Source organism: Chroicocephalus ridibundus, chromosome 16, assembly GCF_963924245.1.
Source record: "Chroicocephalus ridibundus chromosome 16, bChrRid1.1, whole genome shotgun sequence".
In the NCBI taxonomy this organism is placed as follows: Eukaryota; Metazoa; Chordata; class Aves; order Charadriiformes; family Laridae; genus Chroicocephalus; species Chroicocephalus ridibundus.
The window spans coordinates 10,883,570-10,908,586 of record NC_086299.1 but is presented as its reverse complement, the minus strand read 5'-3'; the positions used below and the strand labels follow the sequence as shown (position 1 = coordinate 10,908,586).

Sequence of the window (25,017 nt, the reverse complement as noted above, 5' to 3'; positions counted from 1 at the left end):
TCTCAGGGAAACTTCCAAAAACATAACCATCAGCTGTCTGTGAACGCAGGCTGCTTTGGGTTTTTTCACTGGTTAATTTTTAATGTCTATAAGGTGAAGAAAATAGAAAAAAACCAACAACTGGGAACCTGCCCAGACAGAGCCCCTGCCCACAGGGTCAGTGGCACAGACAGCACAGGGACTGGATGTACACGTCTGGACCACAGAGAAGCTCATAGGCTATGACTGCACCGTGAAGTCAATCAGCTATCACTGCGCAAACAATAATCAGTGAAAAAACAGGCTCCTGCATCTGGTTCAGAAATCAGAAAGTGCTTTTTATTCCAGCCTGCATTTGTACGGGAGTGATGAAGCAGCCCCCAGTACCAGCAAGGCTCCGTGAGAACCCTGACCCCTGCGTGCTCCACACAACAGGAACAAAAGCTCAGCCCAAACTTCCACACAAGTACACCAGAACGGGGGCAGAGGCGGGGGGGAAGTTCTCCAGCTCTGTCATCACGAAATAAAACCCTCACAACCCATCACTCCTAATCAGGATGCAGAAGATAACGGGAAATTTCTTTCTTCTGCCGCATCCAGAAATCCCTGCAGCTGGAAACGAAGGACGACAATAATTGGACAGGCCTATAGGCAATGGAAATGATCCACAAGCACAGTGACATTTATTCTACGTGGGAGAATCAACGCTCCCCCACTTCATGTGAACCCAGCAGTAGAGGGAACAAATGAGCTGTGCAATAATTTGAATTGAGTTTCTCTAAGAGAGCACAGGAAGATAAGACTTGACACCAGCAAAGCTTTTCTACGCTTCCCCAAATTACTGCAATTTCAGTCTTGTTCTCATTTCCAAGCAGGTTTCATCCAGGCCAGAACCAAATTAGATAGAAATAGTTTTTGTGAGATACACAGAGAGACTCTAAAACAAAAACAACCCCAAAAATCACATCTCCCTACACAGAAAAGCAACACATCTGCATTTTTCAGCCCAGGGAGCAGAACACATAACATCAAGCTTAGAGAGAAGCAACAACTCTCACAAAAGCAAGCCCTGCACCACAAACTTCCTTGGGGAAAAACCCCACGGACTAACGAACCTCCACTGGAGGCAGCAGGAAATAAGGCAGCAGCACCGGAGGGGAGCAGAAAGGAGCACGGCGGGGAACAAGGTACCCACGTGGGTACAAACTCATGAGCAAAGAACAGAAACACAGAGGCTACGTCCAAGGCAAAACACCACTGAAACCAGAGACGCCTAAACACCAGGACAGCCTCAGCGTCAACAGGCAGGTTTGCAAAAACCCCACGAACACCCACAAGCCCCCACGCTGCCCAGGCTTTGCTCTCCAAACCACATCGCTGCTTGCCTATGGAGATAAGCCACCTACAAAAGGCTCCGAGCAGAAGGACGTGCGCGAGGGCCAGGAGATCTCCCCTGCAGCAGGGCAAGCACACCCAGCAAGGCTGCTCAGTGCAAACAGCATCTCCGTGGCTTCCAGCCCCACTTTTACTTGCCCCAAGGCACGTAAGAGACTTCAAGCAAGTAACTAACAAAATAATAAAAAAAAAAGGGGGGGGGGGAGGGGGGAGGAAAAAAATAAAATCCATTGACGTCTACCACTGGCATAATCTGAGCCTTAATTACACATCCCGAGCTGGGCTCTTTGGAGCTGGACTTGCACTTGAAGCATGACATTAAAAACACATCCCTGTGTTTCCCCTGAAGAAAACACCAGGCCCTTGTGGGAAAAAGCTATTCTGTCTGCTGGAAACAGAGCCCAGGCTCGGTGCCGGTGCCCATAGGTCCTGCTTGTCTCAGAAGGGAGCTCAGAGAGGGACAGATCTGGCGGAGCCCCTGCTTACGCCAGGCTGCAGTCTGTCCGCCCCGCTGCCCTGGGGCTGACACTTTTCATGCTTGTCACAGCCGAGGAGTGATTTTTCGGGAAGGCTTAAAGAAAATCCATTTCTCATTTATTCAGCGTTTATTTATAGCTGCAGAAAAATTGTCCAGCCGCTGTTTTGCAGTCAGACACCCAAACTGTCTCCAAGCTCCACAACCTCTCACTCAGCTCCTGCTGCAACAGCTCATTTGGGAGCACAAAGGGCTGGGCACAGGTCTGCGAACCTCACCTGCTGGGTCTTGGAGGTGCTGAGGAAACATGAAACAAGAGTCACTGCAAAGTAATAGAAAATGGGGCTGTTATGCAGAGCAGAGGCAAGGCAGCATGCCTGCCTGGGCACTCTGCTGGTGCGGTTCTGCCCTGAGAGGCAGCACGGGCCGGCAAGGGAAAGGACACCGGCATGGGTGATGCCTGCTGGCACGGGTGCATGGAGCTGCCAAATCCCTTCTGGCAGTGCCCATCCACATCACACAACACCTTCCCCAGCTCTGCTCCAATTGACAAGGTGCAGAATAGGTAAAAACCTTAAACCGAGCATATTTTTTTCATCAGAGCAACAAACAAACATACAAAAACCTAACCCTTCTCAAGGTGCGCAGGCATGCTAAGAGCAACGTACGCACAGGTGCTTGTCAGCCTGACCAGGCTTGGGCTTGCTACTACAAACACAAATAGGACCCACATCTCCCTCCTAAAGCCCCAGAGATGTTAAGGTGAACACCATCAGGAGGGTCAGCAGCTGAGGGAACATGTGCTTCCCTCCGTGAACATTTAAAAGCTCATCAGAAAATGAACCTGCACTCCGTGACTCAAGGGAGCTCTCCTCCCTGCTGTCATATGTTTTTGGTTTGTGTTTTTTCTAATAAACATGTTGCCTTGGGTTTTTAAAAGCAGAATGCCATGACGGCCAAAACATCCTATGTCCCATGGCCATACTGGTACTGCAGGGACCAAGCCACTTGAACCCAGACAGCTTCCCAGCCAGCACGCACATGGGGACCTAGACAGCATCGCAGCCTCCCAACCTAGGGAATAGCATTTCTTGGCTTCAAAAGGTCAGCTCACCACGGAGCCACCGAAGAGCCGGCAATAAAACAGTCACATTCTCATTTTTCCACATACAGTAAAGGCATGGGCAGGGCAGTTCATGCAGCTTGGTATGAAAAACGTTCTATCAGAAACAGCCAGGGTGAGGAGAGCAAGCACAGTCCCATCCTCACTCCACAGTGGCCAGAGGTTTTTCCGCAGCCCCCACAATCACGCAGCAGCGTGCGGCCAGCATGAGTGCCCGCCCCAACCTGTCACAATCACTTGCAAGCTCCGTGTTCTCCTGCACCATTGCCACGCCGATATGGACGTACCCTGCTGTTTCTGTGGTGGCTTTCAGCCGGTACGACAGCTGGTATCTGGCTACCATTGTTCAGAGCCCAGAGTATCCTTCAGCATTAACCAAGCAGCAGACTCGAATATCCCCTCCAACAGTAACTCGAGCATCATTCATCAGCGACAACTGCTTTTAAAGCGGCACATCGCCAGGAGAAGTGCTTTGGAGTGGCACCCGTAACCCCCCCATAAGGCTCCCCACGAGCAGCCTGCCATACGCAGAGTGAAGCAGATGCTCCGCAGCAAGCCCTTGCCGAGGGCTCGGGAAGTCTATTTTGGGATCTCATATGTCAGTCATTCACAAGTCGATACAGTTCCCAAAGCAAATGCCATAACAGAAGGAGAGAAATCAGTGCTGGAGCTCTCCTACAACACAACAAAGATGTCTTCAGGGCAGGACATATATTTCTTTACCCACATGCACGAGCAGCTTGATCTTACAGATGCTTCTCTCCAGGGGGTTGCTCAGGTGGGCATGTGTTGCCCTTCAACCAGCCGGGTACCAGATCCCCAGTTGCCCATGAAACAATTTCCTAAACAGGGAACAAACTATTCTAGCCCTCAGCAGGGTGAAAAAAAAACTTGTATCATTTACCCAAGTAAACACACCTACCTCCTTTTGAGAGGCATCAATTTCTCTGCACTCTTCTAGTCTTTTCAGCACAGCTCGGGCATCAGAAAGGGCCTCAGAGAAAATACTTTCATATCGAAGAAAGAAATCCAGTTTACAGCTTTTGCTCTCTGCTGCTGTGTGAGAGAAACAAGATGAGTTATTTGCTAATTGAAGGGATTCACTGAAAGCATGATGTGATTGAAAGGCATCAGTTTGTAACCAGCACATTGGCTATAATAGGGAAACTGTGAATCACAAATCCCTTCTAAAGGTATCACGCAGCCTGGAGGGAAAACCAACAGTTTATTTAACACCAGTTATAAATGGAACATTTATTTTAAACCCAGTACAGCCTCTGTTTTCCTCCCATGCTGAACAGGAGTTTAAAGGATAAGGTAGCATTAGCAGGCAACTCTGTTCACTTACTGTCATACAGATTGCCTTTCCATCTCACGTCCTGCACTAACGCAGATCCCCCCGTATGCCAGGTGCAATCACATCCATGGGTAAGAAAAGTTTTGCTCACTGGGGTTCTGGTAAAGTGAGCATTCTGTTGAGAAGGAAGGAACTACAAAGGCCCAAGGGAGCATTGCACAGTGCCAAAGGAAGAAAGTGCCTGCAGAAAAGGGGTACATGTTGGTGCCGCTCCAGGGCAAACGAAAAAGAACACGACACAGAGGAAAAGATCCCCCGTATGAGGAACAAGGTGAGTCAATGCAGTTGCAAATAAGAGGCAACGCTGCACCCAGACCTGTAAAGTCTCACCTAAATCCCTCGGTCCTCCTTTCACCTGCGGCGGCTCAGCAAGCTCCTCTTCTGCACTGCCATCCCGCTCGGCACGGGCAGGCCGATGAGGACAAGAGCGTGAATCCTCCCGGAGGGATCTGGAGTCACTCGGCATCGCATCCTGGTGAACCCAGCTGTGATTCATGGTAAGTTCCTGGCCAGGAGGAGAAACATCTGCTTCCATTTCTGCTTCTACAGGGCCAGGAGAAGGGGAAACTGCCTGAGGGAGGAGGATATCTGGTTTTCCTTCAGCAGGTTTTTCAGACTGAGGCAGGTCATTAGCTTCAGCATGGTTTCCAGATGAGTCTGATGCCTGGTCGGAGACTTCTCTCACTACCGGGTCCTGAGTTGAACAGCTGATGAGGTCCCTGAGGAGGTTTTTGCAACAAACAGCCACATCAAACATCTGCAGACTATCTGCCACAGAGATTGCTTTGGTGAAATTGTGTTTCCCCAGTGGGAGTTTGCCACTATACATCATCTCCAGCAAGAGTGCAAACTCCTCTGGGGTCACCACGGAAGCATCAATGGAGATGGTGTCTGTGCTGTCCAACAAGGATTTAAAAAGCAGGCTGGCAGCAGCCAAAACCACCTTGTGTGCTCTGAAGTGAACATTCCCAATGAAGATGGTGCAATCACAGAACTGCTGCTCTTTGCAGAGAGCGTACAGCTGCTGCAGCAGCTGCTTGCTGTAACTGGGAAGCTCCATGGCACCAGAGTCTCCTGGCCTCCTCTCGCTGTGCTCTCCACACCGCTTTCACAAAGCCCAGCTAGTGAAAAAACAAAGGATCCCGTTAGCAATTTGCTCAGATGATGCCAAGAGAGAAAGAAAGAGCAAGCAAAAATTACTCTTCAGTTTACGCCTCCTAGTAGCTTCCTCTGCTGCAGTTCAGCAGTTACAGCAAGAAGAGGCCCCCTTCTGAACTCGCACTCCCCAAATTCAGCAACTTACCCCATTAGAGCTGAAGGGTCTAGATACTGTTGCAATAGAAGTACTTCAGAAGGAGCTTGAAGACGAGTACTGAGTCCCAGGAGCTATAAAAGGGAGAAGAAACTCCCTGACGTGCCCCTGGCAGAGCTGAAGGAGGTATGAATGCTCTTCAGGTCAGGCACCGATGCTGAATTCGGGAGCTGGTTTCTGAAAGGGCAGGTGGGGAAGCAGTGCAGGAGGACCTGTTCAAACCAGCTACCAAACACAGAGAATCCGAGGTGTTGGTTTAGACCTGCAAAGCACTAAGCGGTTTGGGACCAGTTAATTTTCTCCCCACATCAGTGCTAAGATCAGCAGGGGCAAGTGAGCATTGGAGATCGAGGTCTGCTGGCAGATGGGGGCTTCAGCACCTCCCTTCTCAGCACACCACGGCCCTAACTCGTTGATTTACAAGTCCTTCCCCCCCCAGCTATAATTTCTTGCAGAAGTCCACAGCCCTAATCCCGTTTACCAGAACCTCCTTTTTTCCCCCCGCACCGTTGCGGGAGGCAGTACAGATAGGACATCTGCCAACAGAATTTTTATCAGCAGGATATCTGGAGTTTTTATCTAAACTAGACAAGATAAAGATGTTACTGCCTTGTCTACACACTAGGACGTCCAACACCAGTGCTGGCAACGATGCTGAAACAAAACAGCATGAGCACCAGAGGAAGAGCACCTGGATGGACACAATTTGCATAACCTTCAGCTGCTTAACATCTTTGCACCCAGCTTATTACTCTCTTGTAGAGAGCAGGAGTAATATTGCCTATCAGCTGGGCAGGAGCTTTAACGAGCTGAGGCTCATACACCACCTTGAAGCGCCGCCTCGCACGGAAGCAGGCTCAGAGCAACTCCCAGCTTGCACCAAATTGCAAGTGGTGAGCAGACACTGGGCACAGGTTGAGCTGGCATCTCACTCCTGCAAGGTGCTGGCCCCTCTGGAGTTCAGACTTTGTGGGAAGCAGGACCTCCTGCCCATAGGGAGACAGGACCCCAGCTGTCCTTCTGTGTGACACTGCCTGCGGTGGCTGCGGGAAGACAGGAGGAGCCAAGAGCCATCACTTCATACCAAAGCTACAGCCAGCTGAGCAACTGGTTGGTGGATACCACCTGCGCATGGGAGCTCTCCTGCTCAGCCAAGAGCCCCTCCGTGCTTTAAAGACAAAGTACTATGTAACTTGCTTTTCAATCATCGGGATAAGATCACAGATGGTTTTGACATCATCTCAAAGCAGAGATGTCATGCTCTCCATCTGAATACCTTTGAAGCGAGAGCACAGGGTGAGTGGGTGGGTGGGTCCTTTTCTGGGAGGCAGGGAAACCTAAGCAGTTCCTGATAGCCCACCCTCCTGCTTCCCAGGAGCCAGAGCTTCTCTGGGCACATCGCTACCAAGGGCCGTCTGGTCTGCAGCTCATCTCTGCTACATTGCAAGTACCAGATCCACAGGGCCAGCCACCTGCACTTCCAGCCAATTAAACACGCGGGCTCTGCTATCCTCCCACGCCGCTGTAAATCACAAGTAACCAAGCTGCCATCAGCGGAGTTGCTGCTGGTCGTGGGAGAAGAAAGAGACCCGTTTCTTTTGCCAGACTCAATGTAATAGCGGTTTTAGTCCACCCACTCCTTCCCTAGAGCTGAAGGACTTCCAGTATCTGAGATGAAATTGGGTCTGCTGGTTAAATAATAATAGCTGTGGCTCTTCCTACGAAAGGACAAGCAGGAAACATCAATGTCCTGGAAGAGATGCCTGCTCACTTTGCCATGAATAGCCTTCTGCATAAAACCTATCGCTTCCACTGTGGCAAGTTGGAAGAAGCAGCAGCGCCGTCTGCTCCCTCTATTCCTGGCAAGATATAAAAGATATATTTGCCCATGACAGCTCAAAACAGTGAAACTCTAAGCAGCCTAGCAGCACCGCCCCGTCTTTATTACAGCAACTCAGAGCCCTGGAAAATGTGTCCTGAGCAATTAGATCAGACATATTTGTTTAAATACATTTTACCTCTTTAACTATAGATAGGTACCCAAAGATCCAGTACTGCCAAAGAGAACAGACTTTTTTATTTTTAAGGAGGGGTGATGGCCAAGACCATTCTCAAGGCAATTGCCCCCTACTTAGAACACAGGTCAGGCTTTTCTTCAAAGCCTATGGCAGAAGGGACCACCAGCAGCAATCTGATTTCTCATCCGTGACTGCCTCCTAGATTTCCAGACTCAGTAACTGGGGCTTGGCTCAAGCTTCTCTTCCAGCAGGGTGCCCAGTCATGATAAGAACTGATTTTTAGGGGGAGGACCCTCCACTGCCATAGTTATTCCAACTCTTAAATTACCTGCCTCATTTCTTACCTGAATTTCTCTAGCTTCACCTCCCAGCCTCAGCACTCATCTTCTACATGGCTTTTGGGATGTTTGGCAGGGGGACTGGGCTGAACTGGGAATCTCTCCGAGAGCAGGCAACACACCTCAGCAGTGATGAGTGCTTACAGGGCACGAGCCATCTGCCTCTGCCAGCACCACTGGTAAGAAAAAGCCATTCACAACTTTTTCAGCTTAAAGCTGCTTCTCTCATTCTCTTTGGAGGCAGGCTCACCGGGGACTTCTTGTGAATATCAAACTTAAGGCAAATATGGTTTACATGGGCTGCTTCTGCGACCTCTGACACCTGAGCCACACAGGCACTGCCCTCTTCCAAAATATCATCTCGAGTCAGAAGGAGGGACAGAGGAGACAGAAATACTTGCTCATCTTAGCTGCACAACAAACAGGCTTTGCAAAATGAAACTTTTGAGGAACGTCAGGGGACATCTTAAGCCTTGTCTTGCCAGCTTCCCAGGGAGAACACGAAGGTGGCTTAGGAGTTTTCATTCCACCGGCTTCCAGTGAGACTGCGAAGTCAATCAATTTGAGACAAATTTCCAAAAGTGCACAGAATTCATAATGCTTTACTTAACTACATGTCAATAGATGTCCTCCTGTTGGCCTTAGGCAGCAGTTATCACCTGTGACTGCTCTCAGGACACCCACTTCAGCAAAGAAGCCCCTTCTTCTGAACCTCACAAGTATGGGAGGTCCCGAAAGCGTCTGCAGCAAACACCACCCTCCACCATATAGTTCCAGCTCTTTCTTCCTTTTCCCAGGTACTCCTGTCCTCATACACTTCCACAGTTTGAGGGGATGGTGTATTTTTCTTTAAGCTACATTACAACATGAAAAGGATATGTTGATGGCAACAATGCCTCTTCAAAGAGGAGGAAAGAAGGAACACCCAATTCTATCTACAGAACTCAAAAGGAGTTTCCAAATTAAATTACTTCCCTTCATTATTCATGGAATTACTTTGATCTATATTCAACAGATTCAAAAGCCATCCACGTCACTAGGTTCATCAAAAGATAATTGAAATTTAGGACCGAGCACTTTAGCAATTAGACGCGACCAAGATAGGTGTTCCAACGATGCACAGATGAGACCAACCCTCCCTCACAGTTACGAGGCTGCTGCAGTATCTCACGTGATCAGAAAGCCCAGGACAAGGCACAGAAAGAATTTAAATGCCTCCGTGGCCTTAGCAAAAAGATTCTGTATGCCCCTCACTTCCATAATTAAGGCCTTTTACAAGGTGCTGGTCAACACACCTGCTGGCATTAATAAAATAATGCCAACAGCTCCTTCCTGCATTGATTAGTAGCATCTCAGTGGCCAGCATGAGACGTGTTCCATGCCTGAAATTATTCCTTGGGATGCACATGGAGCAGGCTTTTTAGCTTTCAAAAAAAAAAAAAAAAAAAAATATTGCTGCACCGCCAAGAAATTAAGCAATACCATCACAGCTTTTTAAAGGCACAAACCCACAGCCTTGCGCTCCCTCTGCTGCCAGCACAGTGCTGTGCACCGCAATGCACGGACGGATAATGACGCTTCCTAAAAGCAGCCTGTATACCTGCTGCAAAAGTAGAAAAAAACCAGTTCCTATTCAAGCTCTAAAAAAGCTAAAACAAAGCAGGCAGAAGCAAATAAAGTGGATAGAAAGAGATAAGCAAAATGGAAGAATCCAGCTTCTCTGTAATTCTGTCTGAAGTAAATGCCGCTTCTGTTAGAGCAGACCTGGGGGTCTCACAGGAACAGCCCAACCACCCTCCTGTTCCCAGCACTCTCAGCTTTCTGCTCAGGGGAGCTAAAACCCAAAGTGGTCACTGAAGCAAGAGCAGGTCCCAGCCCAGGAAGGCTCCCTGCCCCTGCGAGAGGAGCTCACCCCACCTCTACCCATTTTGCACTTTATTCAAAGGCTCATTTCAAAAGACTCATGTAAATCGGTAAACGCAGCAGGACAGAAAGCCGAGATGCGTTCTCTCGTGTTCCTTGGCCCTGCAGTCCCTCAGGTACGACAGCAGCCTCCAAACAATGGGCTTTTCAGCTCTGAGGAGTTAAGGACAGTGACAGCCTTAAATCAGAATCTGAATACTTTCTGTGTGTGTTTACCAGTTTCCTGTTTTCTTGTTACTAAGATGATGACCTTACAAAGAGGGTTACTGGAAAGCCAGAAAATCACGTACTGCAATTCAATTTTCTTACCTCTCCCACCAAAAGTAATTCAGTCTTTGTAGTGCTGAAAGAGGCTGAGGGGTCATTACCTTTCTCTGGGGTGTTCCAGAGGGCCAGAGCAGGCAGCTCTCCCAGAGGATAATGTAAAATCCAGTACGGGGAGCCAGGGCACACCAATTTGTTTTTCAATCTATTTTATTTCAGTTCAAAGCATCAGTGCAGACAGATAACAGGGGAAAATAAGCAACACTTTGACTAAATTCAACGCTCTGCGGTCTCTAAAGGCAGCAGAATATACCTCTCAAAAACACGCAACACTTTGGCTATCTGTCTGCACTGATGCTCTGAATGGAAATATAATAGATTGAAAAACAAACAGGTATGCTCCAACTCTTAACAGCAAGTTTTCCATTACTCTTCAAAGCGAGGGCTGCTGCCTATGCCTCCTGGAATAGGTCTGCCCCAAGGAGAGCACAAAATCACGCAGTGGGAAACCAGCACAAGCCCAAAGCGACAGCCAAAGTTTGCCCCAGTCTCTGCTCGTCCATGTCTCACCATGCCCAAGAACACTTAAAGCGTGAATGACGTTTTGCAGGTTGCCATAATGTCCTCAAAAAACAGAAGCTGGACATCTGAGCTCCTGTTTGCCAGGTAGGTTTACATCAGAGAAGACCGCATGTTGTCGTTTATTAGTGGCTTCTGTATTTAAAAAACAACAACAACAAAACACTACTTTGACCAGCTTTTGCAATCCATTTTGCTGACAGCAGAAGTGCAGAAGACATTTATTACACCCAAAAGCAGACAAGGTACAACACAGCCGTAAGGTGCCTTCATCCAAAGGCCTCTTCAAGCACAAAGGGGAAAAAAAAAGCTTTTAAATGACACTTCTCAAGTGTGGTCAGCCCAAAATGGGGACAGATTCCCACAGACTTGTTAGTAAAGTACACAAAATTACTCCAAGCTAAATCTATCAAGATAGCAAGCCAGGAAGCACCTGAACTTCCACCACTGTCACCTCCTCCTTCAGGCCTCCACAGCCTTGAAAATCCATTAAGGCAAAAGGACCCACAACAACTCTTCAAACACGAGTGCAGCTGCTTTACAACACAGAGAGAGGAGGATGCAGCAATGTAAAAGCCTTAACGGCACTTACCCAGGAAGCCAACTCGCTTCCCCCATCTCCTAGAAGATTTCTGTAACCGCTGAGCTGCGGTCTGGGTGACAACAGGCACATTCTCAGCACCTTGTTTAAGCAGCGTGTTGTGGCAGTTACCTCAAAATATACTGGAGAGATGAACCAAGAGCGAATGAGCAGGGCACAGGGGCTGGGGTGACAGCTGGGAGAGGACCGCCATTCCGGTCTGTACTCCAACAGCCTGCTCCTGCATCGCTCTGTCCTTGGACCCGGGTTTGAAACACAAGTTCCTCCTCAAACACAAGACACTTGGTACATCTGAATCAAACCCCTGCAGAATCATGCTGCCTTATGTCATCACTGGGCCAATAAATCAGGTGTGCCAGCCTTCCGGTCCCCCAGAGAAGAAATTACCCCCAAGACTCACCTACAAGCCTGTCTCTCCCTGGGGAGGAGATGGGTTTTATTGACTCAGACCCACCTCAGCACATTTCCATAATAAATCTAATACAACCTAGGAACAAGCTGCTACTGAACGGGGCAGCCCTGCTCCTCCTCCGCAGCTCTGTCGAGCTGGTGATCACACAAAAAACTGAATCAGACCACTGATTTCTTGGCAGAGCGCAAAAAAACCCCCTATTTATTTGTCTCTTGATGGGTCAGTCTTCCAACAATCATCTCGGTGAACAGACATATTAGCGTTCCGAAGAAAGGAGAGGAATCTGCTACGGCAAAACGCATGGAAGTGCAAGATAATTCCCTTCCATGCCTGCCTGGAGAGATTCACAGCTTCTGCCCAAGCAGGGGACACAGCTCAGGGGCCGTACAGTGCATCTAATGAAGAACATCTTTGGGGGGGCAGCGGTACCCAGGTGACCGGCTCACTGGCAGAGCGGAAATTCTAGCGGAAGAATCTTTTGTTTTAGGTGTAGGCTGCAAAAGAAATGAGCCGTGCCGTATTTTCCACGGCAGCGATGCAATCAGCCAGCTCCCTTCGGCAGGAGGGACACGGGCAGTGGTGTAAATGAGAGGCGCCACAATCCGCCGCGTTTTCGCCCGCCGCCCCCGCCGCGCAGCACCCGTCAAGCACACCCTGATTTAACACACCGCTCCCGGGGGGATCCACCTCCCGGCTACTCTGCAGGCCGGGGCAGCCCGCAGAGCTCCCTTCAGCCGCCCTCAAAGGCTTGGTGAGGGCCGGTGGCTCCCCGCGGGCAAGGACGGGCGCTCCTGGTCCCTGCCCCGGAGGAGACGCACCGCCCCGCGCGGGCCCCCGCGCCGGGTTTAGCGCTAAGGGAGGGAGGGTGGCCGGGCCAGGCCCCGGCAGGGCGGGCCAGGGACGGAACCTGGGCCCCCTCAGGGCCGTCCCGCAGCGGATGGGCCGAGCGAGGCGGGCCGGGCCCAGCCGCCCCCGTCGCCATGGTTACCTTTATTGGGAGCGGGGCGGCGGACACGGCGCGCGGCGGCGGCGGGAACAATAAAGCTTCAACAACAGCCGCCCCTCCCCTCCGCGGCGCGGGGCGGCCCCGCCGCCATCTTGAAGCCGTGACGGAGGGGCGAAGCGGGGCGGCTGGGCATGCGCAGGGCTCTGACACACGCAGCCCGGGCCTGTCCCCGTCCCCGCCCGGCTGCCTCAGGCGACCAGGGAGCCCCGCAGTTAATAAAACATCCTCCTCCCGGGGCACAGCCGGGGCCGCGTGCTGAGGAGGGCGGCGGCGGGGCACGGGCCGTGGGTGAGCCGCCCGGTGGTGGGGGGCGGCCGGCTGCGAGGCGCCGGCCGGGCTGAGGAGGGGGGTTCCCAGGCAGGAGCCGAGGCTGCTGCTGGGTCGCTCACCCGTGGGCCTGGGCCGCGCTGGGCTTCCAGAAAGAAGGTTGCGGAGGCGCCGGCGGTGGGAGGGGAGCGGGGCAGAGGGATGCAGTCCTGGTCCCGATGGCCTTCTGCTCCATCAGCCACGTGCCATCACTAGCCCTTGGCTTCACAGCACACCGCGGGCACGACTGCCTGCTCCTTACCAGTGGCCATCTCACCACTGCCATGGTCTTGTACACCTCCCCAGCTGCCCTGAGGGCAGCCTCGCCAGCTAGCTTGCAGCCCAGCTCATGGAGGCCCTGGGGAGCCCACCTGGGCCACCAGCATGAATCACTGGGGGTGCAGACAGTCCCAGCAGGGACCCCCGGGGTGGCTGGGTGTCCCTGGGCAATGCGAGGGGCGAAGGAGCTGCCGGATGCTGAAGGCCACTGTGCATTTCAAGGTGCTGTGCGTTAGTGCATAGGGCAGGACATGGGGTGGGAACATGCCGCCCTCGCTGAGCCTTTGTGTGGGCAACCTGCGCTCAGGGCAGAGGCCATGAGACCCCAATTTGTATTTCTGTACAGACGCACCTGGCAAAGATCCTCATTCCTCCCTGGGACCTCAGTGTGTTTATGTTCCCCCTCTCTGTCAGTAATCTGACGCAGCCTGTAGCTCACGCAGGGCCTCTGGGTGCATTTCATTTCAGCTCTGAGAGCTTCCAGATGGCCACAGAAAGCAGGACTTGCCCGGCCACCAAGTGTCCCTGCTCGCCATCGTACCCTGGCCGGCAAAGATGTGATCCCTTACCTGGGTTACATTCTGCTTTTCTTAACCGAACAGTTGTGCAGTGCCAACGTGCACACCTCAAAACTGCTGTTTCCTTTGCCCGCAGCTCTGGGAAAGTTTTCTGTGACTCACGTCATTGTGGAAGCAGAAAGATTTTGGCCATATTTTGCATGAAAAAAAATAATAAATCGCCGGACAGTGCAGGGGGCGGCAAATTCAGGCATTGCCGTTTGTATGCCCAGGCTTGGAAGGGGGCTATCTGCTGCCATCTACTGATGGACTGAGGGGGAAGCCTAATGAGCCGACTCATTTGCATAAACAAGTGCTAATTTCGGGATGAATGCATGGAGGTGGGGAGAATGATATCCTTGGCTATGAGGGTTTGACACCAGGCTGTGTGTGACCTGCTGGAGAGCAGCAGGCAGGCCTGGGATTGTGGGTCCTGGCGACTGTCAAACCCTCTCCACAGGGAGGTGGATGAAATTTTGGGGCGGGCGTGTGGCTGGGCAGATCAGCTTGCAAACAAATGGGTATTAATTAGAAACCCACAATGTCGTGATGAGACCTGCTCTGTCCTGGATCCTCTGCGCTCTGCCAGGGAAATGCCTTTTGGCTGGGATCCTCAGCCGTGAGTGGCACAGCCAGGTATTCTGGCCATTAGAATAGAAATGGCATCGCAGCAGCAGGTTTCAAGGTCATTTTTGGTGGATGCAAGAAAAGCAGGACAGGTCATTTTCTTGCGGAGGTGTGGAGAGAGGTTCCTGGGGGACCTGCACAGACTACGGTCCTTTGCCAGTCTCCTGCAACTAGTTGTCTCTGTTACAGCTGCCAGTTCCCCCTCCACCAGTTTTCTCATAAGTGCTCCTATTTATGTGCTGAAGAATTCCCTGTGAAAAAGCACTGGACCCAGATCTGGTTGTTTTTATCCCCAGGCTGGTGATGGTCAAAGCAGGTTGATGCTGAAGCCCTGAGGAGTCACTGGTGTCTGATGCGCTGTGGCTGCTGACAGCAGCTGACCTGAAGATGATGGCCAGGCTGTGTCAGATGAAAAACCTGCTCCCCATCTGCCACAAGGAGAAGCTGGCACTTGCCAAGGAGCATCGGTGAGACGAAGGGCAAGCGAGCTCTGCCCGCTACACTAGAATGACCATGCTCATCACTGTCAGACCTGCTCCGGCTGACAGGGTCATCTCATGGTTTCTGAGGCAGCGATGAGCCACAGCAGAGAAGCTCTGCATTGCAGTAGGTGCCTTCTCCAGAGCAGCAAAACCTTTCCTGCAAAGTCTAGGGTGGCACGGAAAAGCCCTGATGCCTCCAATACCTTGAGAATTGGTCCTTGGAGAAGGAACTTGCAACGCCGGCACTAAAATGGGTCTAGTGGGGCATGAGGATTTGGCTCCATGTTGGTGAGCCTGCCTGTATAGCGTCTGCTTTGGCTTTGTGTTGTGGTAGTTCCAGCAAACACCTCCAGCAGGCACCTGTTTTTCACCAGGATCAGAGAGAGGAGAAGGCTGAACAACCACCACTGCCCAGGTCAAGGCAGTGCAGCAAGAGGTGACAAAAAGGTGGCTCTGCTGAAACCTGCTCTGGAGCCAAAATTGCTGTTTGCTTGGCAGTGTCTGTGATTCAAGGTGGACTGGTGGGATGATGGCAGCCTGCTGAGAGAGCAGCTACGGTCTCCTGCTTTGGAGGTGATGGCTGGTGGTGTACGGAGACATCAGGACAGTAGCGTGATGAGAAGTGACGGAAGAGAACAACAAACATGCCTTCAGAGAAGCCAGGCAGGCTTTCCTCCAAGGGCTGAAAGTAATGTGGTCAGAGTGGGCGGTCCCATGATACTCTGGCAACAGGGACAAAAACTGATTCCCAAGTTTCCTTCCCCATCTGTTTCTGTCCCCTCTGCTGCTTAACTCAATGGGGTTTGGGGCCACATGGTGTAAATCAAACCAATGCCATGATCCAGGCTAAGAGTAGCCTGGAAGGGTGAGGAAGGAAAGGGTGAGGAAATGGGGGACAAAACCAGTGTCCCAATATACCTTTGTCAGTTCCCATCGCAGTAACATCCTGTTGTCATAGAATCATAGAATCATAGAATTGTTGAGGTTGGAAGGGACCTTTAAGATCATCGAGTCCAACCTTTAGCCTACCCTGACAAGAGCCACTTCTAAACCATGTCCCTCAGTGCCCCATCTACCCTTTTTTTAAACACCTCCAGAGATGGTGAATCCACCACCTCCCTGGGCAGCCTATTCCAATGTTTAATAACCCTTTCAGTGTAAAAATGTCTCCTAATATCTAATCTAAACCTCCCCTGACGTAACTTGAACCCGTTTCCCCTCGTCCTATCACTTGTCACCAGGGAGAAGAGGTCAGCCCCCATCTCTCTACAACCTCCTTTCAGGTAGTTGTAGAGGGTGATAAGGTCTCCCCTCAGCCTCCTCTTCTCCAGGCTAAACAACCCCAGCTCCCTCAGTCGTTCTTCATAAGGCTTGTCCTCCAGGCCCCTCACCAGCTTTGTAGCCCTTCTCTGGACACGCTCCAACACCTCAATGTCCCTCCTGTAGCGAGGGGCCCAAAACTGAACGCAGTACTCGAGGTGGGGCCTCACCAGTGCCGAGTACAGGGGGATGATCACTTCCCTAGTCCGGCTCACCACACTATTCCTGATACAGGCTAGGATGCTGTTGGCCTTCTTGGCCACCTGGGCACACTGCTGGCTCATATTCAGCCGGCTGTCAACCAACACTCCCAACGTTGTCCTTTGGAAACGTCTTAATTCTTGTACAGCAAGTACTGGTGGGTGGAGGTGTACCATTTGAATGTTTTCTCTCCCCAAAGTGTAGGACTGTGGCATAAAGCTCCACCAGGTCACCCTCCAGGGAACCAGCAGGTGAGCTGTTTTTGAGTTCACCATCGTGCCAGGGATCACTTGTGTGTTGCACAAAAGAGCTCAGATGAGCATGTACAGTGTCTTCAGCTCCTGTTGTCTCGCTGGGAGCAGGCAGAGGTCTCTTGTTCCCTGAAAGAGCCCCTCTCGCTGAGGCGCAGCCCACTGACGGAGCGAGGACTGCCCTGCCTTGCTGTGCCAAAACTGTCTCCACACAGCTTGGAAAGCTCACAGCAGGGAGTCAGATGGGGTGAAGCACAACCTCCCCTCCAAAGCTGGGACACTGAGACTCAGTCCTCTCCTCTCCAGAGGAGGTCACGTCTTCTGAAGGGACGGGTCCAGAGGTCTGGCTGGGTGGGATCATTCCAGGGGTCAAATCCAAACCACCCCGTTTTCACAAGCTTTTGACGCGTGCGTCTTTTCCAGGCGACACAGACCACGGGTCTGCTTTGGGTGCTCTTGGAGCATCTCGTGGTGACAGCTGGGCCGTCACATGTCGCAGGGGGACAGAAATAAGAAAGGGGGGTGCAGCCGTTTCGGCTTAGCACAGGCAGGGACAGCAGCGAGCCAAGCTCAAGGCCATGCAACCACACCTTTCCCCTCCTAGTTCGTAATTTCTCCTCTGCACGGCAGCCTGGGTGGTAGCAAGGCTCCATCACTGGCTTGCGGCTTCTCCTCTGAGCACTTGAGGGCACTGTTGGAGTTTGGAAAGAGGCAGATCTCTGGGGTGAAAGGTTTGTTTCATGTCACACCATGCGGAGGCACATCAGTTTGCAAGGACTCTGGCGTCCACTGGAAGCCTTGCTGTTCATAGGGGTTTATAACGCCCCGTCTCAGGCAAAACCTTTCGCAGAAAATATCGAGTGATGGAGGCTTCTTTTATCTTCCTTCTGTAAGCATTTTGCCCTTCCATGGTTTTAACCCCAAAGCTTCTCTCTTGAGGGTCTGATTTCAGGGAAAGGGGTGGGCTGCACAGTCAGTTCTTGAAGGGAAGCAGTGAGTTTGGTAACATGGGAATACACTTCACCTGCACAGACACTAGAAGTTTCCAAAGTGCTGTTGAGGCAAGGACTTGCAGCCTGACCATGTGCGAACACAAATCTCGTCACTCCCGGTATCGACCTCCAAGGGAGTCCGTGGAGCAGGCTGTGCTCCGGGGTCAATGCTGCAGCGGCTCAGCAGGACTGCACGCAGCACTCCGCTGGGAAGCTGTGCCAGAATAATTATTTACATGTGCTGGCATAAAGTAATTACTAATGGAGCGGAACACCATGCACAGCCCCTCCGAGCTGTCCCAGAGGAGGCACTGGGAGTTACCAAGCAAAGTGCACTCTCCGTGTACCAAACTTCAGATCTCCTCCCACCCCAGTCCTTCCCCCTCCTCCCAGGGGAGCAGCTGCTTCATGGCAGAGGAGTCTGTCCCCCTTTTGCCCCATCCTCTTGCCTCTGCCAGCACATTCCAGGGTTGTACTCCGAGACTGTAAGTTGCCCTGTTATTCAAGCTCTACTGCCCTCCAGACTCAGCCTGATGAGGTCTTTAGGGGAAGGGGACATTCACATTAAGAAGCAGGGACTGTAAATGGGTTTGGAGTATTTCACTGCTGTGTTTCTCCAGCCAAACTGAATTTTCACTGAATTTCAGGCCCACTGGCACCCCGACTGGCTTCCTAATGCCCTCTTGTAGTTTCTTGTTCACCAGCTTCCTTGGCTTTTGGCTTCATTGCTTTTGATTGCGATGATTCCCAAGGGGGACCATCTCCTTGATATTTGCCATTCCTGCTCCCTTCCATGTGGTATGTGGGGAAGGATGTCTTGTGTCCAGGTTCCACAGGATGCCAGACTGTGCCCACTTCGTTCCTGAGTGTGGTGGCCCAGTGTCTGAGCAGAACATGTTGAGAACATCAGGCTTTCCGAAGTGCATCTTCAGTGCTGCTTCACCTTCTCCATCAGATTTCTGATTTGAATGGCAGCTAGAAAGTCTGGTTCCTGGGCTCTGTGGTTGCTATTGCAGCAGTTGCGTATCTGTGATCCATTACTAAATATGATCAGGTTTCCAGTCTTTTCATGGACAGGTTGGAGTTTCAGGAGGCTGCAGAGATTCCTTTCAGGATGGGGCATAGCACTTGTCTTCAGCAGAGCATCAATATCCAGCCCTGGCACCACTCCAGGCATGCCTTCATCCTCAACTCAGCGTGCCTAGGCATCTGTCCATGATGTCAGCTCTTCAGTCCCCTGGTATTAGTGCCTGGCCTCTTTTAAGCAAACTCCCACCCTAAATGTGGCCCAGAACTCACCCCTCACCTGCTGGTAGGAGCTGCTGGTATCTGGCATGCTGATTTTCCATGATTTCATCAACTTTGCTGTACAAATTATTGTCCTGTCTCAGTACCCGCTTCTGTTGGGATCTTTGTAACATCCCTTGAGCTGTTCCTTCCAGCCGTGCCAGTGCTGTAACAAGCTGAAGGACTGCAGATCCTTCTGCGTGCGTGGTGCAAGGTAAGCCCAGCTCAACTCACTTGAACTCTTTTTTTTTCAGAGCTGATCTCCAAAGCTCCTCAATAGGGGCTTCTTCGTAGTGACCAGGGATCGCTCAGAGTATGCGCTGCAGTGAGCTGGTAGGCTCAGCAGCTCCTTTTCTGTTGGAGAACAACCTCCTTCCTCTCCGCAGATGCTCTGTTAGCAAAGCAGCACGCTTCTGGCGTGGCAGGATTCCTGCTCCCAGATCCGCAAGCTGCAGACTGCGCTGGACGCTGAGCGCAGAGCAGTTCCTCCACTGCCACCCAGAGCCACACATTTTTTTGTCCACTCTATTCCCTTGTGCCCATTGTACATCGCGCTCAGCCAGCGTGTCTCAAACACCAGCAGCTACCACCCATTATCGATCATTTCTCGTAACTGTTAGTCTTGTGACATTTCTTCTGTGTTAGGTCTGCTTCTCTCACCATCTCCCCCACATGTTCCGCTTTACTGCCTCTGCAGGCGCATGCTGATGCAGGGTTCCTCGCACCAGAATCAAGTATCTATTTCTTCTCCCGTGTCTTGGCTTTAGGTAAAAAACAGTATCTCCGTACTCTCATTTTTTCTGGTGACAGCACCCATCAACACCTCTCTCAGCTGTTGTAGTGCTTCAAACACCATTCCTGGGCTGAAGAGTCTGTTCTTCCAGAAATCATATCCCCATTTAGATAATAAAGGGTTTTCCTTTCATTTTCCTGTCTTTACTCCTGGTGGCCAGCTCTGCACACAGCCTGTTTTTCCTTCCATGCATGTGCACGGGTTTGTCTGCGATCCAGCATCCCCGGTGGTCTGGGTCCCTCCATGTTGTCCGTTTGCTCCGTTTCTAGGTGCTGATTTGTTTTCCTATTAATCTCACTCCCTCCCTTGCTGCAACTCTCCCTAGACTGACCGCTGCCAACATGTTTCATGTATCATGTGCTGCGTAATAACACAGGGGAAGGGGACTCCATGCCTGTAACCCGGTTCTCTGGAAGAGCTATTTCCAGAGGTGGCAGGTGCTGGCGGGGCTCCAGCCACACGCTACCCTGCTGACTTAGCTGCTCTCCCTCCAAACTGCCCCCTGTGGCACATGTGCCTCTGCACGTCCCAACCCAGTTGCTGCATGGACCATGTTCCTGCGGGGGCAGAGACTCCCGCCAGTCCCCTTTTTGGCCCTCAGCGCACACAGGCGGCTGCACCCCAGTGCCTGCTGCCGGCTGGGAGCAGAGAGCACGCTCGGCTTTCCCGCCGCCACGATTCACTGGAGGAGCAGGGGATGGAGACTCCTGCAGTCCCCTGATGGTGCCAAGGTAGTGCCACAGTCTGGCTCATGGGCTCCTTTCCAGCCAGCAGGGTTGAGCTGCAGAACAGAGAAAGGCTTGATGTTGTCCATCACTCAGCCACACAGGTAAATCTGTGCCCCGTGCACCTGCCTGGGAAGCATCCTGCTTCCAGGCCTCTGTCACAGAGGAGCAGTGCCCCAAACACTTCCAAAGGGTCCTTTCTCATGGACTGGGACCTGTCCTGTGGTGGGATCAATGAAGGCTGAGTAGGAGAGGTCCTGATGACTGGCATCTAGCAAGGTGGGACCTATCCCCAGCTCATGCAGGCAGCCCATATGCCATCTCTTGGGTATCCCAGTGCAAATGCCAGGCAGGACCTTTTGGGAAGCAGTGTTGCAGAAGAGGCTTTTTTATCAGGGAAGATCAGTTTATGGAGTTGCTGGTAATCGTCTCTCCATCCTCATGCCACAGCTTGTTGTCCCTGCCATCTGCTGACACATTTGTTTGTGCTAAAGACCGAGCCACGGAGATGACTTGGGGGTTAAATATAACCCCCATCTGCAGTCCACAGTCAGCTGGATGGGAACACTGGAGGGGTGGCAAGGCATGAGAGGAAGGATAGGAATTATTAAAATCATCTTTGTCACCCAAGAAAACGTGCTGCGTTACTCCGGCTGTGGTGAGAGGGGGCAGGGGGACTGCCAGCCAGTCTGGTAGGAAGGGACAGCCATCTTGATGAGGGCTGGGCAAGTACTGTGTTTGCTGGCTGAGTGGTGGCCTGGAAAACTGCAATCCAGAAAATGCAGTTCACGTTGACCCCAAATGGTTATTTCTTTGCAGTTTTCCTTATTGGCTCAAATGTTGGTTGTGTCCATCAAAGCTGATGCATTGACTTCCAGACTCTTCTCCGCATGGGCAGGACAGGCTCCTGGGAGGAGGAAAGCTGATCTGAATCCTGGGCACAGGAGGATGGAGACAATCTTCTGTGTCCAGGGGGTGCCCCACACTCCCTCTGCTATCACAGAGGAGGCCCCAGCCCATTCAGAAAGCAGCTTACCTCCAGCCAATGTTACTTGGCAACTTCAACCCAACTGGGTTGGCACCGGCGCCGAACTTCCTCACAAATTCATTACATTTTCATGTAAGAGGAAAATTCAGCCTCCGCGTGAGCTGCCCTTGCCCAGCAGCCTCCCTGCACAGCCCAGACCTCCTCCTCCAGCCACCCGAGCCTGTCCTGCTCCCCTGGGGAACAGCAGAAATGACTGACGCTATTAATGCCCACAGACCTGGCTGGGGCTGCAGCAACCTTGACCAACAGCCCGGGTCCCGTATAAATCACCGGGTCACGGGAGTCACGACATTTATAAATATTGATCCTGTCTTTGGGGAAGCTCACCATTTCGGAGAGGGAGGTTTTTCTAAATAGCATTAAATAGAGATGCTGGAGTTATTTTTGGCTCTGTCAACAGCGCGGATCTGTGTGGCTGCCCAGTGCGCGGGGCTGAGCGCACCAGCCTGCTCCTCTCTCCCCTGGGGCTCGGTGCCTCGGGCATGGATCTTTATTTTGGGGTCTCTCTAGGCATAGCGGACCTGGAAAAGGTCCGACTGTCACAGAGTTCTTTGCAAGGGAAGTGGTTTAGCCTTCTGACTGTTTTAGCTCTCTCTCCACACACCAGGGACAGGTTGTGCAGAGCCACCCACCCACCTGCCCCTCCAGAGCTGGCTCAGGGCAGCGGTAACACTGCACCGGCCGGAGGGTATGTGCTGTGCCGATGCGTGGTACCCAGCAACAGTCACCCTCTGGGAAAAACACCACCGGCACCTCCACTGTGCTTCCCAGGCATCTGCACCATCCGGAAAATAGAGAGGAGACTCAGAAATAGGGTGAAAAAAGGTTTCCAGGGCCTTGCAAAGCTCCAGAAAGTTTTTTGGGTGGGTTATGTGGCTGAGCATGTCTAATCCAGCCTGTGAACACTAAGGGCTGCCCTTGGGATGTGTTTTACTCCAGCTGCAAAGGATGGCACATGCTCTGGTGGCCTGGGACACTGTTCTGTTGTGCGGACACATCTGAGAGAAACCAGAGACCTTGATCTAGCCTGATCTCCTGGGATGGGGAACCTCGAGAAGAAGAAAGTGGTTCAATCATGGTAAGTGGTTTCAAATTCAACCATACCATTCAGAATCCCCATCCCTGAAGATGAGGGCTCTCATTTGGAGCTAGAGGCATATCCTACCATGGCCTAAGGGATGTGTGATCCCTCAGAAGGCTACATCTTCTCTGTAGCAAAAATGGCTTAAATGTTTGTGTGGATAACACTGCCCTGGCTGGAACACAGTACAGATAAGACAGAGGTAACAGTAGTGGGTCAGCAGAAGCAACTGAAACCTGAGGTTGTCGCTCTGAGCCACTTGGGGAGGAAGCTGTCAACCAGGAGTCTTCCTCTCTGTAGAGTTTCAGAGACCTTTTCCTGTTTGCCCTGACCTGGCAGCTGTGGACATTTCTTCCTGAGACTGACCTCCTACAGGGGAGGGCAGGCGTGGGGACAACAGACCAGGTGTATGGTGAGCATTTGGTCATCCTCCCAGAATGTCCCTGGCCAGGCCCCAGGGACAGCACAGAGCTACTCCATCTTAGTGGGATCTGGTGGGAACTTTGTGCAATAAACTGCAAGGAAGGAAGGAGCCAAGCCAGGCAGGCACAGGAGGGTCTGGGGACAACAAGTGTCCCAGAGATCCCCACCACTTAACTCAAACCAGCTAGGTATGAACCAGCCTTCTCTCCCTTCCCAATGCCATGGGTTTGCTGCTCCAGTAGCATGCGCTGGGAGCAAAGCTGGGCTGAGGAGACCCCATTCCTGGAACCACGAGGGAAAACTGAAGGGTCAGTCCTGCTCTCCCTGACCCAAGGTGGATCCTCTTCTTGCACTTAAAGGGAAGACCTGATTCTTGTACCTCTCAGCCAGCACAGGGACCTGTCAGAGGGACAGCCTCCTGGAGGACTGTGTGTCTTCTGAGGGTGAGAGACCTCTGGTGAGATGGGCTTTGAAGCATGGAGTGCGCTGGAAATCATAAGGCAAGATGAACTGCTCTTACCAGGCAGCCAGAGCAAGCTCTGAGCTGGCACACGCTTGTTCTGGTCTCTCCTTTCCTCCTGAGCTCTGCATTTCACAGCCCCTTTAACCACCTGGGCAAGGCTCTGCATCCCTTCCTGAGGAACGAGGCAAATTGCTCTGTGTGCGCCCATGTGCCCCATTCCGGAGGCGAAAGCAGAAAGGCTGGTCTGCAGCACTGGGCAGCACCAACCGGGTGGCCCACTGGTGCTGCACGTGGCCAGCTAGGAGCGGAGCACACATCGGGCAGGTCCTTGGGTGGCTGCAGGGCTGCAGCCCTGGGCTGAGGCCATGCAGCTGCAGATGGGTACAGTCAGACAGCTCTTGTCCCAGGCAGCCTCCCCCTGGAGGCTGACACTGGAGGCTGGAGTTGGCCTCCTGGCATCCCTGCCCTGCCCCAGTGAGCAGTAGCAATAGCTGTGTGCAAGGGCTCTGCTCGGCACGTGCTGCAGCCAAACCATGAACCCATTTGTCGTTTCTCAGCCACTTTGCTGACTCTCGGTAAAGCTGCTGCTCTCCTGCTGCAGCACTGAGAGCCTCCCTGCCACGGGGAGAGGATCCCCATGGGCGGGGAGGGGGGGGACTTAGGGCTTAGCAAAGCGGAGTAACGTGGGGCAATGGAAATTCAGCCTTGGAGTGAGTCAGCTGCGTGAGTCAGCAGATCCCAAAGCACAGGCTGCAGCGTCCAGCCTTGTGCAGGGAGAGGTCAGCGTCCCACTCGTGCGCAGGGTCTGCGTGGGGACAGCCGAGGGCAGCCTGCGTCTGCCCACGTGGGATGCAGAGGTCGCAGAGCCGTGGAGCAGGGCAGATGAGTATCTCCTTGCCCACCACCCTCTGCTCCCTGGGATCTATGGCCGTGGCAAAGGGACTCTGCATGAGTCGTGACCCTGGTCAGCAGGACACCTCCTTTTTTGGGAGGAGAGAGCCCCCACGTCCATGCTTGCCTGCCACGGTGGGTAGACGTGGTGCTTAGCGACATGAGTTAGTGATGGTTTTGTCAGTGTTAGGTTGGTGGTTGGACTCGATGATCTGAAAGGTCCCTTCCAACCTAGACAATTCTATGATTCCATGATGCTATGGTGCAGCGTGCAGCAGAGAGCAGCACCTGGTTGGGTGAGTCCCTTCACTGCAGTCCCTGTTCCAGGGTCCCTGCTCTCTGGAGTGCTTCCTCTCTGCTGCTTGCACACTTCATTTTCTGCAGAGAACAGTCACCCGAGGGCTGGTGCCGCCCCATCCTGCCCCGTAGCTTCCTGCACACACTGTCCTGGTTGCAATGGACAGGAGCTGTGTCCTGCCACCAGGATCCTCACTGGAGAACTGCCACTG

The 25,017-nt window shown here is 52.3% G+C and overlaps 1 protein-coding gene across 10 annotated transcripts in view; it reads right to left on the bottom strand.

Annotated features, from left to right (window-relative positions):
- The window catches only part of ZBTB40 (zinc finger and BTB domain containing 40), a 48,163-nt gene extending 35,278 nt beyond the window's left edge, over positions 1–12,885 (bottom strand). For 3 of the 10 annotated variants that reach the window (XR_010073482.1, XR_010073481.1, XM_063353688.1), the window contains exons 1-2: positions 4,660–12,717; positions 3,895–4,028 (exon numbers count right to left, since the gene is read on the bottom strand). Coding sequence is in view for 7 of the 10 variants with exons in the window: in XM_063353688.1 (XP_063209758.1) it covers positions 3,895–4,028; positions 4,660–5,389 (864 nt within the window). In the remaining 3 variants the exon portion in view is untranslated. Of the gene's footprint in view, positions 1–3,894; positions 4,029–4,659; positions 12,719–12,764 lie in introns of those variants that run through there. The other 7 variants (XM_063353685.1, XM_063353684.1, XM_063353682.1 and 4 more) reach the window with 7 other exon arrangements.
- Positions 12,886–25,017: the final 12,132 nt, after the last annotated feature.